This window comes from Hippocampus guttulatus, chromosome 9 (genome assembly GCF_054856545.1).
Source record: "Hippocampus guttulatus isolate MCC_2025c chromosome 9, RoL_Hgut_1.0, whole genome shotgun sequence".
Classification (NCBI taxonomy): Eukaryota; Metazoa; Chordata; class Actinopteri; order Syngnathiformes; family Syngnathidae; genus Hippocampus; species Hippocampus guttulatus.
The window spans coordinates 22,812,561-22,828,947 of NC_141269.1; the positions used below are offsets into that span (position 1 = coordinate 22,812,561).

At 40.8% G+C, this 16,387-nt stretch overlaps 1 protein-coding gene and 1 long non-coding RNA gene across 4 annotated transcripts; one reads left to right on the forward strand and one right to left on the reverse strand.

Annotated features, from left to right (window-relative positions):
* Positions 1 to 435: 435 nt before the first annotated feature.
* On the reverse strand, positions 436 to 16,185 carry smarce1 (SWI/SNF related BAF chromatin remodeling complex subunit E1). 3 transcript variants are annotated; one of them, XM_086119369.1, is made up of 11 exons: positions 16,063 to 16,185; positions 14,831 to 14,879; positions 14,589 to 14,632; positions 14,323 to 14,421; positions 13,480 to 13,560; positions 13,020 to 13,151; positions 3,990 to 4,161; positions 2,383 to 2,555; positions 2,180 to 2,281; positions 1,541 to 1,793; positions 436 to 1,427 (listed from the first exon to the last, which is right to left on the reverse strand). In XM_086119369.1, exons 2-11 carry the CDS (start codon positions 14,835 to 14,837, stop codon positions 1,222 to 1,224), a joined length of 1,269 nt encoding a protein of 422 aa, XP_085975495.1. In that variant the 5' UTR covers positions 14,838 to 14,879; positions 16,063 to 16,185; the 3' UTR covers positions 436 to 1,221. The 3 variants fall into 3 exon arrangements, with proteins under 3 accessions (XP_085975495.1, XP_085975496.1, XP_085975494.1); XM_086119370.1 differs by having other exon boundaries at positions 1,577 to 1,793; positions 14,317 to 14,421; XM_086119368.1 differs by having other exon boundaries at positions 14,317 to 14,421.
* LOC147200776 (uncharacterized) lies at positions 4,158 to 8,960 on the forward strand. The gene is made up of 3 exons (XR_015101770.1): positions 4,158 to 8,266; positions 8,692 to 8,748; positions 8,821 to 8,960. It is a non-coding gene; the product is annotated as an uncharacterized LOC147200776 (long non-coding RNA).
* Positions 16,186 to 16,387: the final 202 nt, after the last annotated feature.

A 16,387-nucleotide genomic window follows, 5' to 3' on the forward strand; every position in this document is an offset into this window, starting at 1 on the left:
TCTTCCAATCTCAACCACGGCCCAACCTGCAATCACCAACTGGAACCATGTGGTCGTGAGCAAGTTTAAGGCGTGTAAAATGTGTTGGTGTGCGTGGGTGGGAACTCTAAGGACCCACGATCGACAGAGGCAAGTAGATTAAATTAAATAGGCAGCAATACTTAAAAGCGGTCTAAAGTGAACCCCCGCCCCTTTTCACACACAAAACACAGAAATCCTGCCTACACCCCTTCTCTTTAAAATTAGTCCGGCGATCCAGCTCAACCAACTGGTGTGCCAACGAATAAATGGCAGTGATTCAGTTAAACATGTCCCAACTAGTCTCCTTAAAGTGCTGCGCAGTAGGTGGCTTCTTGAATCAGTGATATGTAGTAATCCCACTTATGCCACCGTTGTTGTAATTACTGTACATAAAATACCACGAGAAAAAAAATGTGATTTGGAATGTAAAACAAAAGTTTATTGGCATAAACGTGTACAATAACATGTATTTTAAAACGGTGTATTCTGGACTATTGTATGAGAAAATGACGTCTTATTCATGCAAACCTCATACACTGTATGCACAATATCTCAATACGTCTAGGTTTTGAGCTCTTGACTAATTCGACAGCTAGCAATCTTTAGAACACTGCTTCTCATCTGATCTTTGTACAGCAGTTTCCTGTGAGATATCTAATACCTTCTGATGGACTAAGATAACAATATAAGAAATTAACATAACTCATATTACTATACTACTAAGGACATGAAAAAAATCCAGAGACAGTCACCATAATACCAACAAAAGTAGTAAAAAGCATTTTCTGCCAAGATCACACAGCTCCTTGCTACGAACTAACAGTTTTTGGGAATTGAAACATGCACAAAAAAAAAGATACAAAAAAATTATCACACTACAAAACATTGTTACATCTATGTAACACTTGATTCACATGAGGTTGTTTCACATGTTATCAGATTTCTATTGCAGTGGACTGAGAGTTAGGAATTGATATTTGCCGAAATGGGCTAAGGGCAGTTCTTCCTGTGAAAAAAAAATATGGCTACCTCTTACAGGCTCCTGTGGTTCACTACTTTACAAACGACAGCTGTGTTGACTTGAGCTGCAAAGACTTGTTTCGTCTGCTTTTGGGGTAAAACAAGATATGGTTGGTGGCAACTTCCTGAGTGTCCAGCAGATGAAAAGGCAGTCCGATAGTTCAGAGACAGGCGAGCGTCTCAGTGGGTTGATCTTGCCCTGCCGGAACCCTCAGATGGTTCACTGGTCAGAGCATCTTCTGTCTGAGCAGAAGTGGTTTCTGAACCTGTGTTACTGTCACTGGTTCCCTCCTCCATGGCTCCCTCGAGGACACTCTCCTTGTCCTCTGAGGCCCCCTCTTCGCTGCCTGGCTGGTCTTGAAGTTCCTCTGCGGCCTTCTGCTTCCCTGCAATATGAAATCAGTGGGTAAAAGAACGTTAAAAAAAGTGGTCAACTATACTGTTTGTTTTGTGAGCCAGACATCTCAATTAGTCACCGATGACTGGTTATATGGCTCACCTGATGGATCTTTGCTGATCAACTCATTGTTCTCACCTCCCTTGTTGGTACTGTCACTGAGAGAATTCGGTTGGGATTTGCCATGTTTTTCTTCTTCTGCTGCTGCTCCTGACACACATGTGGGGGCCTCTTTACTTCCTCTGTCGCCTGCATCTTTCTCCCGTTCAGCCAGCCGTTTGCGGGCTGCCTCTTCTGCTGCAGAAATCTCTGCAGATATCTTCTCCATGTCCACTTCCACTTTCATACAGCAAAGCTGAAAAAAATGTATATAGATATTTGCATTACTCAACAAATCAGGATCACCAAAAAACCCCATACTCCTGAATGGAGCTTCATGTTTTAATGTTTGATGGTAGTAGATCAGAGGATAATACCATCATCAATACTGTTGTAGGCCATCATCAATACTGTTGTAAGATGTTGACAACGCAGCCAACAAAAGCTGTGTTTAATTTCAGAGACGTGACTGCTACAACATGTGGATGGAGTTAACGGAAGTGTATGCCTCGGGGCAGATGTAGGCTGGTACTTTACCAGAACTGCTCACTGAACAGCTAGTAAACATGTGAAATGAGCCTGACTTGGAAGTGTTTCAACAATGTTTGTTGTAATTTAAAAAAAAAAAAAAAGAGGCCATACTCTTTTGAGCTCATTTGTGAACGAATCTGTGGCTTCAATGAATTTTCGTTTCTTATCCTGGTGGCGATCTTCAATTTGAAGCAATTCTGCTTCCAACTTTCTCTGTGGTACGAGACAACCAGAGACAACAGTTACCAAATACTACCAACATAATATGACCCACGTGTGCAAGTATCAAAGTCTAAAACGCAATTACTCTATACCTGGTGAACCATCAAAGACTGGACCTGACGTTTGAGGACTTGCATACGGGCAGTTGTGACAACAGAACGCACATCAGGCACCACACTCTCACTGAGAATCTCACTGATCAGCCGGTGGTTGCGCTGAAAACGGGCTGCTGCGGAGTGCTTTATTGAAAACCCATCATCATAATCTAGGAAAACATGGGGAAAAAAAACAAAAAAGTTGGATGTTAACCAAGCCTAAGATGGGCAAAGAATAATCATAACAGTTTCAGCAAACAGCGATGAAAATGAGGAATGTCGGAAGAGTAGTGTTGAAATATTGACAATGATTCGTTGCCGTATACTGCAGTGTGCACATAGTAAAACAATTCACTTAACCACAGCCATAAGTGGTTAAGTGAATGCCCCCAAACTTTGGAACTCACTCCCACCCAACATCCGTAATATTGACTCTCTTCCCATATTCAAAATTCATCTCAAAATCCACCTATTTAAAATTGTATACCCAGTTTAAACTCATCGCTTTTTTATTATTTATCATTGTATCTGTGGTTTTATTGCTCTTTTTTGATTATACAGCGTCCTTGGGTGTTTTGAAAGGCGCTTATAAATAAAATGTATTATTATTATTATTATTATTATAAGCAAAACTGACCTTTGAAAAAATTAATTGTTGGCTGTCTCTATACCTGTGGTTTGCAATTTACATTTGCCAGAAAGTGTGCCTTTTTCGCAACACAGGAAAAGCATTGGACATCTAAGAGTTCATGTGAATTGCCAACAAAATTGACAATCTGTGGTGTTAGCCAGACTGAGTAGTTTAAACGTGAAAAAAAATCAATTACAAATTACAAATACAGGCAATTTAAAATGCATTTTGTAAATAAATAAAAATAGGACCAGGCTGACGAAAGCATTTTATACAAAAACTTACACAGAATACATACACTATTTGAACATTTGTTTATCCTTTCAATCAAAATATTTTATTTGACTTTTCATAAACCTATTTTCCTACTTTTGGTGGCAACAGTGCTTGCAATGACAAAGTGTGACGTACTGTAGAACTAGTCAGAGGGTTCAACTTTGAACATTTCTCTCGCAAAAATGATCGGAGCAGGAAACACTTGTGCAAGATTTAAATTCTTTATCTGAAAATATTTTTGCTCAAACTGTAATTGGTCAACAACGTGTGCATGAGATCTCCTGTGACCAACACCCCTCAGGACGGCACAGACATTTTATGGCTTGACTTGCTTCTAAATGCTGTTATCTGTATTTGTCCTCACTGTTGTTATCTTTCACTGTAAGACAGCTACACTTTGGCCAAGCTTCATTTCCTTGACATGGGCGTAGCTCATGTTAACATTTTCTGTTAGTGTGTGTGTGTGTGGGGGGGGGGGGGGTCGGAAAAAGAATGCCCATTTTGCAAAACCTGCATGCTATGCAAGACATTTGACTGCTGAAAAACAGAGATGTAATTGTCAAAACCAAACCAAAATTGGTTAAACTAGTGGTACCAGTGGAAAATACAAGACAACAGTTTGTGTGGTCCCGCTGAAGTAATTGCAGCATGGTGCTGTAAAGTGTGGTGGAAAACAAATTACGCTGCATGGCCTTACCATCTGGATCCTCAGCTGGCTGAATACTCATGTATGGCTCGCCCTTGTCCAGTCTAGACTGCCGCTGACGGCTCTCTTCTTCGAGTGCTGCCTCAGCGCGGCTTTTTGCATTGACGTAGGCCAGGTAAGCTGGCGAGTTGTGATAGGCCTTCATGCTTTCATTATATTCAATCTATGTTGGAGATGATAGGAATTACAAGGGGAAGGCAAGCAAGCACACACCAGCTAAAATCAAGATAAGGAAAGAGGTTAGGCAAGATTGTTACACAGGAAGCAATGATGACTGGAGGGACCCACAATTGCTGGAGACATCAGTCTATACAGCCCTGTTCAAATGCCAGGTTTTTGTGATAGAAAACAGGAGACCCTTTATCAATCATTTCAAAAGTGTTTCCACCTACAACCTGCACAACACAATAGGCGGGAAAAAACATTTTATAAGAGAGGAAGAATAATGTGGTTGCAAACAGTGAATACCCTCTCACGAATGGTGAGTGACCCCGTTCAGAATTCACCATTGCTGTGAAAGCGCTATTTATAGATGTATTGTATTATAGTGTAATGTATTCATATTTAAACTGACAATAAATGTGAGTCAACACACATCTGCCATCATTTAAAGTTCCTTTGAATAACCCACAATCAAGTTCAGATGTTCTCGTAGGCTTTATATATATGAGCTGTCAAACGATTAAAATATTGAATCTAATTAAAAATGCAACTGTCATAATTAACTCAAATTCACTAAAAATTAAACGTGATTACTCATGCATTTTTTAATTGTTTCTGAATTTCCTTTTATATTTTTTTGTCCTATTTTTCCCCATTTTAATGTTCTCATCAACATGGAATCATGAATCAGTTTTCTATGTGCAAAATGCAAATATTTACTGAAATAACAATTTCGATTTTCAATTTTACATGAACATTTTTCACTTGGAGCAGTTATTCACACATAATCTCTCACACAATATTACTGTCAGAGATGTGTTCCTCGAGCCGGTCCTTGGCCTCGAGGACCGGCTCGAGGACCGAGGGGCGGTCCTTGGCCTCGGAGTCAAGTCCTTGGTCCTTGGCCTTGGCCTCGGGAGTCAAGTCCTTTGCCTTGGCCTTGGATTGCCGGTCCTCGGACACAATGAGGGATTAGAGCCTCGAATCCCTTTTATAAGGACCGTAAAAATCACGAAGGAATCGAATAAATTCCATCCAAGGAAACCCAGATTGATGGATTAACTCTGGCGCTTTAAGAGGGGCGCAGCTGCCACTGACAGGTAACAGTTAGCGCAATGTATAAAGAGCGGCATCACAGTTAGTTTCAATCACGGTTTGTTGCGTTCGCGATCGGCAGTTTAAATAGCGTGCAAAGTCTTTCTGTAACAGTGGTGTCTTTTAATTAGTTATTTTTGCACAGTCGTCACGTTTGTGCGGTCGCACTAGAATGTTTGTTTGAACCAAGTAATTTGCGTTACAGCTGGAGTCAATAATGTCGGCAGTTCACTTCCGGGTTTGGCCGTTGGGATTTGGAGTCCTTTTGCTCGATTCCAGTTTTGTTTGCATAACACGTACCCTGACTGTTCTACTCTTTGAATAAAAACACTTCATTCAAGCCTTAGGGAGTGCAAGGGGTTATGATGGACGGGTGTTGCAAAGCATGAAGATCTGCCAAGTGGTATGATAGCATTGTTTTATACATGTCCTCGGCTAGGCCTCAGCTTCAAAATCAGTCCTTGGTCCTTGGCCTCGGAGGCAAGTCCTTGGTCCTTGGCCTTGGCCTCGGAAAATTTCTCAAGTCCTTGGCCTTGGCCTTGCCCCGGAAAATTTTCCAAGTCCTTGGCCTCGGAGTCAAGTCCTTGGCCTTGGCCTTGGGTTGCCGGTCCTTGGACACAACACTGATTACTGTCCATCAACAACAGTGAAAAAAATATTTTGTCACACAACAGCTGCTTTAACAGCTCTTTTTATGGACTCAAAACAGAACATTATAAAGTGCACATCTAAGGTAAACTAGTAGTGGATTTAAGCCATGGTTGCATACTGCGTTTTTCTCAAGTTTGCTTTGAACACAGCAGTCAGGCTATGTTGATTCTGTTGGTCCTTCTTGCGCGGAAGTCTCTCTACGATTTTGTGTAGACATCATTTCGGATGACTACACTTGGTTCGATGACGCTTTATTTTCAGTATGGTCGCTACGACTGCACCGCTGAACTCTCGACGTGCCTAAGCGCACCGTCAGTCAGACGAACACAGAGAAGCTCCACCCGCTTTATTTATATGGACACGGAACACTGTAACCTTCCACACAAAATAGTTCCAAACAAGTAGCAATCGCGTCAGTGGCATACATCGTATTCGACAGGCTACCTGCTCTTTATTCTTATTTCTCTCCCGAAACAGTGTCTTCTCCCGCTTGGTGTACCTTAGCCTTCTCCACTACGAACAATCTCTATACACAGCTTGTAATGGAGGCTCTCGCTGGCAATCAGTTGTGGAGTCGTTCGATGCAATGCGAATTTTCAGCTTGAGTCGAGCTGTGGACAATGTTGACAAGCTTGCATGCAGTAGCCATACATTTAGCTATGGCTTCAGCAAATTTGTTCTTCGTCGTGTCATCCATTTTCTTCGCTTTGAAATGATCCATAGCTGTCTGTCTGAGACGAGGGGGCGGAGTACTTGCGTTAGCTGTGTACTTGGCCATTAAGTGGTATTTCAGACTCGACGTGCTATGATGATAGCTCAGTTTACGACTGCAAAACATACAGGTAACTTTGGTCTTGTCAGTGGAACAATCTGGCAACTTTTTAAAAGTAAACTTTCCATTCATAAACTCTTTAAGTATCCGCTTTCGGTGTCTCGCGCTGCCGTGTCTGGCAAAACAAACGTGCGTGGACCTGTGTAGCGCGCTTGTTGTTTTGTTTCTGGTTTATTTATAGAGCAACGTAACATCCGCTGTGACGTGTGCCGCGTTAATCTCGCGAGAAAAAATGTTATCCCGTTAAAATTTATTTAAATTAATGCCAATAAAAACGCGCTAAACTGACAGCTCTTATATTATATATATCAAGTTTTTTTTAAGCAGGTTAATCGCTGGGAACCAAGGCCATTGCTTTTCAAAAAAATAAATATTTGAAGATATGATGAATGAACTAATCTTTTTTAATGGAAACAATTGTTTTAATTTCTTTAATTCACATTGTGCTGAGCAGTGAAATTTATGTTCTTGTCTCGAAGCAAAGCTAATTTGATTTTGAAGAAAAACTCAGCTGGAATGCAATTTTACAAAATAAAACGCATAGATATTTATTTAAAAAAATTATTGACTCACTGTAGAGTGACAATACTGTATATGCTAAAGTAAAAGAAAAAAAATGCAACTATTGTGAGAATAAAAAAATTAAAAAGTGCTTTAAAATTGACCTAAATAATTTTTCCTGAAATTCCAATTAATGTGCCCAAACACAATACTTGTATGGTTGTTAGTTAACTCATTTACACCCTTTGACGTATAAATACGTCAATTTGCGCATAGCCGTTCCCTCCCCATGACGTCAATCACGTGTTTTCATGGGGGAGGGTGCAAGAGAGTCCGATGCAACTTCTCACCACAGGATTAGGCTTGACGGCAATGTTAAATAGCAAAGAAATGGCCATCGGGTGGCAGTGGTGCAAACATCAACCAGGATCACGCAGCAGAAGTAGTAGAAAGGGCGTACAGTGAAGGAGGGGCATATGTGGATTGGAACATTAGCAACTAGCAACGATGGAGAAAAGGAAATAACTAACTAAAATGATTTTTTTTTTCGGTATAAAAGCGTCCTCGAAACAAAACAACAAAGGAGATGGTGTTTGTGTGGAAGATAAAATGACGCTTCGGTCACTAATCGAAAGCAGCACCCATCAAACGAACGTCGGCCTGCACAAACATGGCGTGCTACACGCAGCCCGCATAGCTCACGCCGAGTTTCGAGTTCATCTGATGAAGATGAACTTGCTCCACGTCAGCGATCATCGCTTGGCAGAGCATTTTGTGCCTCCCGATGCCCCACGTCGCCCACAAATCGTCTCCCCGGCGACTTCCAGCGATGCCGGCAAAGAGGCTGCATTGCTTCGCATGGCCGACGCCGGGCACACGTCAGCGATTCGTTGGAATCGTCTCGTAAAGACGACGGCGAAAACGATGAATTGGAGAGCGATTTGGATCCCGATGTCGGACGAATATGTGCCTTCGGACATAACGGAAAGCAGCTGAGAGTCCTCGCCAGAGCCGCTGGAACGAGGAGGTAACTGCTGACTAGCTTGCAAGTTCCCATTCAAAACTTCATCACTTCTTATGCCTCCTCAGTCACTTTTATGTACCGCTACATTCCCCGCTATACTATGAAGTTGCCAGTAATTTATGTACGGTTGATGCGTCTCGTAGATGTGGATGAAAATATGCGCCATAAATGCGCTGACTTGCATGTCGTCATAGGTTTTCAAAAAAAACAGGACACATTTGGTCCGCTCAGCTCTGCTAAAACCACTAGTGTTAAATTCATATTCCATTTCATTTCAAATTGGATGCTGAGCAACGTGGAATGAATGGTGTAAATAGCAGTGTGCGAGCATGTGTGTGTGAGAGATGCTGAAATGTAAGTGGAAAGCAACAATAAAAAAAATAGAAAAATAAAAGTGTGGTAATTGTATATACTTCTATACATTACAGATTGTCCAACCAGAAGCCAAAAGATGACGACTCCTCGCTTTGGTGGTGGAAAGAAAGGTAAATAAAATGATTGTACCTCACTCTGCAGCAAGATATATTTGCAACTTTTTATGTTTCTATAATTTATAGGTCGTGCATCTGGACGTGGTGGGATGAATCGATGTGGTGACAAACTGGATGGAAGCCAAAAACCATCTTCTCCACAGCTGCACTTTTGTTCATAGTTCAATAGTTTTGTTGTGTGCAAATAAATTATTTTGCGACAAAAACATTATTTGTAATGTTCTTTTGTAGGAGGAACACATTATTGAGGTATTTCAGCTGCCACAAAAGCAAAAAATAGTGTAAAACTTGAAATGATGCTTTTACAAAAAGCTCATTTTCTCTGGATTTCTGCAGAAAATCGGCCTTTCCCATAAAACTTAGTTTTCTAATGCTGATTGCCAACGAACGGAGAAAGATAGAAACTAACTTTTTTTTCTGCTGAAAGAAGAGAGTCTCACCTTTCTTTTGACAGGTTGCATGTATATATAGCCATAGGACAGAAAATTCTGTGGGCCTTGCAAATCAGTCGAAATTCAGTAAAATGTGAGGGATTGAGGGGGTTGCTCCAGTGAAAAGGGGGGGTATTCAATGAGTTAAGTGCAACAGTGGTTCAAACAAGTACACAAAATGGGCTTACAGTATATTGGTAGTGCGGCACAGAATATGATAGATGATGCAAACCAATTACAGTATAGCATTCTACACACAAAGGCGCTTCGGAGTATAAGGTGCACCTTCAACAAACAGCCTATTTTAAAACGGTTTTCATATATTGGGCACACCGAGTTATAAGGTACATAGAAAAGAAGTGCCAATAGTGGCTGCGGTTGCATTATGCATCCACTAGATGGAGCCATGCTAAATGGAATCCAATCCAATATAGCTTTATTTATATAGAGCAGGGGTGGGCAAACTACGGCCCACGGGCCAAATCCGGCCCGTTGGTCTTTTTAATCCAGCCCGCCGAAGGTTGGTACACAATTAAGGTTCGATGTCAACGACTGCATTCATTTCATTTGGACTTGTAATGACAGGCATTTCAACGCCAGGTGGCACAGTTACTTGAAGTTTCAGAGCATAGGGAGGAAGGGGGAGACGATACGGAAGCCCGCAGTAGCGCCAAGTCAAGCAAATCCCGTTCGATACGACGGAATAATGTACTCTTAAAGTCTGAAAAACGTGCCAAAAATTGCAAAATACTGCTTTTTAAATAAAGAAATCCAATTAATATGTCGAATTTAGTTCACCCTTTTGATCCGGCCCTCCATAATATTTTCTGGTTCTCATGTGGCCCTATGCAAAAAATAATTGCCCACCCCTGATATAGAGCATTCACAACTGTTGGAGCTGTAACAAAGCACTTTACAAAACAATTAAAATACTATATCCAAGAAATAAGAATATTAATCCATATATAAAGGTGCATTGAATTATAAGGTGCACAATCGGCTTTTAAAAAAATTGAATAATTTTAAGATATCCTTTAATTGTCCCACATTGGGGAAATTTACAGTCTACAGCAGCAAGATTGGGTAGAAAGAAGAAAAACAAAGTCTTTGCATTCACAAAATGAATGTTACCGTTTCGATGTACACCGTTCAATTAAGTGCAATATAAATAGATATAGATCAGGTGGCTGTGCTAATAAAATTGTTTTCCACATCATTTTATTTTTTTATTCAGCAGCCTGACAGCAGTGAGTAGGAACGAGCAGCGGTATCTCTCCTTCTTGCAGCGCGGGTCTACCTAGTGCTGTCAGGGGGGGCTGGGACAGACTGTCCATCATAGGTTTTAGCTTAGCTAGCATCCTCCTGTTGCCCACCTCCTCCAGAGTGTCCAGGGAGCAGCCCAGGACAGAACTGGCCCTCCTGACCAGTCGCTCCATTCTCTTTCTGTCCCGGGCCGAGATGCTGCCTGACCAGCAGACAATGCCATAATGGATGGCCGAAGCCACCACCGAGTTATAGAATGTTTTAGGTGCGGAAAATACATTTAGAACATCTCCAAAATGTGACATTAATTTGGAATTATTTTTTCGCTTTTGAGAAAATTCAATGCTTTTATGTAGGCCGAATAGTGCGGAAAATACGGTACATTCAACCAATTTCATATAATGCTACATTGAAGTAAAACAACTAACTCTGCTTTCAAATAATGAACAGTTGTTCTAACAGTCATTTGGTTAATTTAGTTCTCTTCCTGTGTTGCCTAGAAGCAATAGCATAATTCATCCTGTACTGCTGTGGTCTCCTCTTTTGGGCTAAATGTGAACAAATGGGTGCTGTACAACTGATCTTGAAAAAAGTTTCAACTTAAATAAGTGACGTGTTTTTGTGGAATCCCACCACATGTATGGATGTGGTTTTCTGCCTCTGTTCATTTTCATGCCACCAGACGTACTTGACACATTACACTGTGTCATATAAAATGAAGCAATTGCCGTTTCATGCGGGAATAGCTTTTCTATTATAGGGTTATTTTGTTTCTATGACCTTAAGACCTTTTTTCTTTTTTCTACCCACAATCTTGCTGTTGTAGACTGTAAATTTCCCCAGTGTGGGACAAATACAAGATATCTTAAAAAAATATTTTTAAAAGATCAAGACCGAAAAAAATTCTGATCTTTTTCATCGAATATAGTTAATCTGAAAGTTACATCATAAACAGTTTAAAATACAAGCCAGTGTTAACTCAAAATCTTCAGGCCTCTGCTAGAAAGCAAAAACACATCAAGAACAGGCTACTAGAACATCTGTACCTTATTTTGGGAATAACAGAAACACTTTAAATAGCGACAGGTGTGTGTGCTGACTCCCATTTACCAGAGCTTGAATGTAATTGTTGAAATCTGAGCAGAGACACAACCCCAGTTATAAAATGGTGTTCACACTTGAACAACTCCCATCCTTTTTACAAATGCATTATACAAGTGTTAGATCTCAGTCACAATGGAAAAAGTTTTAAAATTATTTGCCACGGTGATGGAGAAAGACGAACTTAATATTATCATGTTTTAAAGTTTCATTTCAGTATATGCTTGACCTCGAGCGGTATCTTTTCACGGCTTGTACACAGTGGAGCACACAGGTGTCATGTTTGTTTTTAATACCACAAAACAAATTGGGTTTCAACAGGGTGTTTCGCATGGTTGGGCAGTACTTCGGAGATATGGTTTTCCGCAGTGTCTAAAAATAGCAACGATGTCACTTTCAACGCTGTCATAACTAAATGCAACATATGGGGACCTATTCCGATATTAAATATAATTTTTTTGTATGGGTTTTTTAACTCCGTATTACTATAATTAAACTCATAGCAGGCTATAACGGTTTCATGCAACTGTGTGGGGATTGACATTCTATTAGTCATGACAGGTCATAAGATCACATGAGACAAAGGGCGTGTTTGGAAATTCAGCCTGACGCTTCTGCCCTCCTCTGATGAGATGGAATATGTTCGGAGAGTGAATTTCAGATGAGATGGCCGTTGCACAGCTCGCGACTCTAGCGCATTGACACCCCCACCCCCACCCACACACATCGTGACGCCCGGCTGGTGGCTTCGTTTGAGCAACCAAACCAGGAGTTGCCAGCTTTTACGCATTAAATTCAACTCTTAAGCAGTCACTGAAGCCCAGCTAGATAGTTGATTAACACCTTTGTCTGCTGGCCACTCACATCGGCATACGAAAAGAGACTTTGGCCACTTCTATGACGGAGAGAAGACGAAACTACTCGTTTAGCACCGTGACGAAAATCAAATACAGTTAAAATTAGTCCACAAGGATGACTACTTCATTAAAAGAATGGATGGTTGGAAGAACACCCTGCCTTCTGCCCCTCGACAATTTGCAGCAGAGCGCCCAGAGGTTAAAGTAAGCTATTTTAAACCAAAGGGTGACGCTGCGTTGCTGGAGGTGTATTGGTATCTTTTTAAAAAAGGCAGCTTGGGCAACATATGGTGTCGATAAAGCACTGGAAAAGTGCACCTTACCATTTTCAACAACGACAAAATTGAAATTTTTTTTTTGACTGTGACATGTTTTTCAGCAAAAGTACAATTAGTAATGCATTCAAACTTATTTAAAAGTTCAACGAGTGCGGATTTGGGCTCTAAACCCAGCCCGACTCGGGGCGGTCTGCGCAGGTGTAATGTGGAGAGGGTGAAAACTGTGTCAAAATCTGAATATCGCCCAACCTCAATGCATAGACTTCTCACATCCACTGTATCTGGTGGCCATCAGTCATAAAAGACCCAGAAACATTCCTTGTAAAACAACCAACCTTCTCTGCTTCGTAGTCATTCAAATAATCCTGTTTCTCCTCATCAGTGAGGTCCCTCCACATGCCACCGATTATCTTCCCAATTTCCCATAGCTTCAGATCGGGATTGGAGGCTTTTACTTGATCCCAAACCTGGTGATGAGAACCAGACATGGGGGGTGGGATTGGGTTGGAGGGGCTATACGTGGTTATCTCTTTGCAGAGAGGTCACAAACCAGAGGAGGCCGAGTGCTTTAAACTCCATCTCCAAGTTGATAAATCCGACTATGTACAAGGACTTGGCTAACTGTGTCCTGGCTTAATTTTAACACACCTACCTTAATTAGCAAACACTGACATTTCAAACAAAGTTTATATTTGACATACTCAGAAGTGGTTAAAGTATTCAGGTGTTCCAATTGCTCAAATGATGACTTGATGATGCAAAACACAGAGATTTCTCAAAGTGTACAGTGCTTACCTTACGGCTGTATCTCATATATGGCATCAATGGTTTATCAGGTGGCTTGGGTGGCTTTGGTATATTTATTCCAGAGGAATTCTGACAAAAGAAAAACGCAAAACACAGAGCCTATAATATCTGGCTGAAGAACCAGGATACTTTTGAAATGTGCTAACTGATGCCGATATTTGAGGGTCTATTGTGTAAGTCTCAAAAAGAGACTACTTGAAATTAAGCACAACTGTGATCAAAACAATTGATCACTTAAAAGATAGCATAGTGCAGTACTACACTATACAATAGAGTGGAATGGATGACATATTTTTAAAAAAAAAACACACATGGGAAATCTTTCCAAAGTTGAGATTTGTCTGCTGCGTGACATAACGCCATCATCAGACTTAGCCAAGCATAGCTTTCATGCAGCGACTGAATTACTGTTCAGCAGCCAGTCATGCCAAGCAGAGAGTGTATAATTCCATGGCAACGGGGATGGTATGGGTTACTTCACATGGCCGTCAGAAAGCAGCAATTCAAGGTAGGTGGCGTTTGACTACACAGATGGATGGTAAACCAGCCTACACTGTTATGAAGTCAGGACTCAGCAAAAGCAGTTTCAGACTGATTTCGAGACGATATCATACGAATACACTTTAAACAGAGCCAATGCAAAGCTACAATATATTCAAAAAAAGCAAAAGGCAAATCTTGAGCATGACTGCATTTTATTGGGATGCTTGCAAGAGCTTAAGACAAACGTTGCTTTCAATTTGGCAAGCCAACTCATGAGCAGCGTATTCAATTTACTTGCAACAAATAGACACGTTTTCGTTTTTGCTATGACAATATTCATACCGTTACCCGACTGTTGCTGCTTTGGCTCCCTCCCAGTCTGTAGTTGTTGTAGGCCAGATGGCTGTAAGGGTTGTACCCCACAAATCCTGCAGTATTCTGCATTTGCTAATGGAAACAAATGAGACAGAAACACGAATGAAAATGGCTTAAAGATAAGAAAGAAACCAACAAAGATGGTGGTAAATGAGTACAAAATAATCCGCAGGAGGACACCATCTATAAGTGAGACACCAAGTCATTATTTTCGGTTAAATATGTCCGGCCATACTTACAGTTGTAGGTGCCGGGGGAGGGGGTGGAGCATAGGATGGCCTCTCTGGAATGGGGAAAAATAGGACCCAAAGAAAATCATAAACCTCAACTCCTGTGTCTCCTAAAAAAATACAATACTTATACCTGCTACACTGCAAGAATCCCCACGTGATTACAATTGGTTCATGTGAACTAACTTCTTCATGCACGTACCAACCCCCACCAACCAAAAACAGGGAAAAGAAAAGAATAATTTCCTTACTTGACATCTTGGCACTGATACAGGTTTTAGTCCGATCCAGTCATCAGTTCTGTAACACACATTTAGGACTATGTATAAATATATGGGCTATTCCAGAATTGGAGGACATCTTACATCCCACCCATCAAAATGTAAATAATGCACATACAAAACACTAAAACATGCAGTTCATGAGTACATTTACTCATTCTGAGACCACATCAATCTCCCCAACCTTCCCCCCCAAAAAACACACACACACAAAGAGGATATCCGCTCTTCTATTTTTCACATTTTTATCAAATAGTTAGCCTTGATTAAATGTCTCACTCTATCTCATGCAACCAACCCTGTTATGCATATGATCAGAATAATTCTTTTTACATTTTTTCTTGACTTATTTACATAATTTATTCTGTCCTCTTGGTCAGTAGTACCAGCTAGCTAAAAGGCCAGGTTCGATTCTTGATAAAAGGCTTACATTCATCTTGATTTGCAAAGTAGTTACTGTGATTACAGTGACATGTACTGTATGGTAACGCCAAATAATGAAATAAAAATTGTACAATTGATCCAAGATGAGGTAATCAAGTCTTTGATCATTTAATACCTATCATTGATGAATATGTAGCAGAAAATCAGAAAACTGAAGGTTTGGTTTTCAGGAAATTTGAAGCCAAAATGTCCTCCAATTCTGGAACGACCCACAGAGCTAAGGTTTTCCAAATGCTTTGAAAATGCAAGCTCTGAATGAGTGCTGCCTGGAGTGAAACAATGATAGGCCAGGCTGGCACTTAATGCAATAATCCAGCACCATCTTAAATATGGTCACCCACAGGAACTCCATACATTGTATTACTATCGATTAATTGTGTAAAAAGATTTGTTCTTCTTGAGTACAAAGTAATGCGCGTATGCTAGGCTAACAAGCAAACGAGTAGTTTAGAGAACAATGGATTGACAGCGTGTACGGCCTGGAGTTTAAAGAGTGCTAATTTATATCAGACACCAGTTAATTGCCAGTGGTGGATTAAATGTGTTAAGAATTAGGCTAGTTAGTAAAAATGTCATTTACAATGTGGGACTAATGCTCAGTTGACAGAAGATAGCAGAGGCGTTATGCTAGCATCCTGACTAGCTTTGCTAGCGTGCTAACTAGCTACATTGACCGAGTAGCATCTTGACATATTAACGTGCCAATCAAACGATTTATCGTCCGTTTTGGAAATAACACATTGAGCGGGAAAACTCACAAGAAAAGCCGAGGCCCCTTCCACAGTACGATACGCCAGATGGCTAGCGCTAGTGATGGGACGAGCGACACTGGTGCGTGAGCACAGTGGCGAGAGCTCAAGAGTGAAACCCCGTATCGGTACGTGTACTGCTTTAAGAAAGAATCACGTGACCAATACAGGAACTGAATCGTTTGAATGTTCCGCGCCAAAGTGTGTTTATAAGGACACAAACTGTCTCAACATGTCGAGGGTATGTTGGCTGGAGTTTCGCGAAATTATGGATCGTTCTAAGAAGTTTTCCCCAGTGTGGAATAATTTTGATCTTGGTAAATCTTTTTCTCCT

Bases quoted from the DNA above. Each gene is read 5' to 3' on its own strand.
- smarce1 (XM_086119368.1), bottom strand. The intron at 4,162-13,019 runs GTTGGTTGTTTT...TCTCCAACATAG, and splicing joins ATGACTACGAAGCAGAGAAG to ATTGAATATAATGAAAGCAT. The intron at 1,794-2,179 runs GTATGGCCTCTT...CATTTTTTTCAG, and splicing joins TCACAAATGAGCTCAAAAGA to CTTTGCTGTATGAAAGTGGA.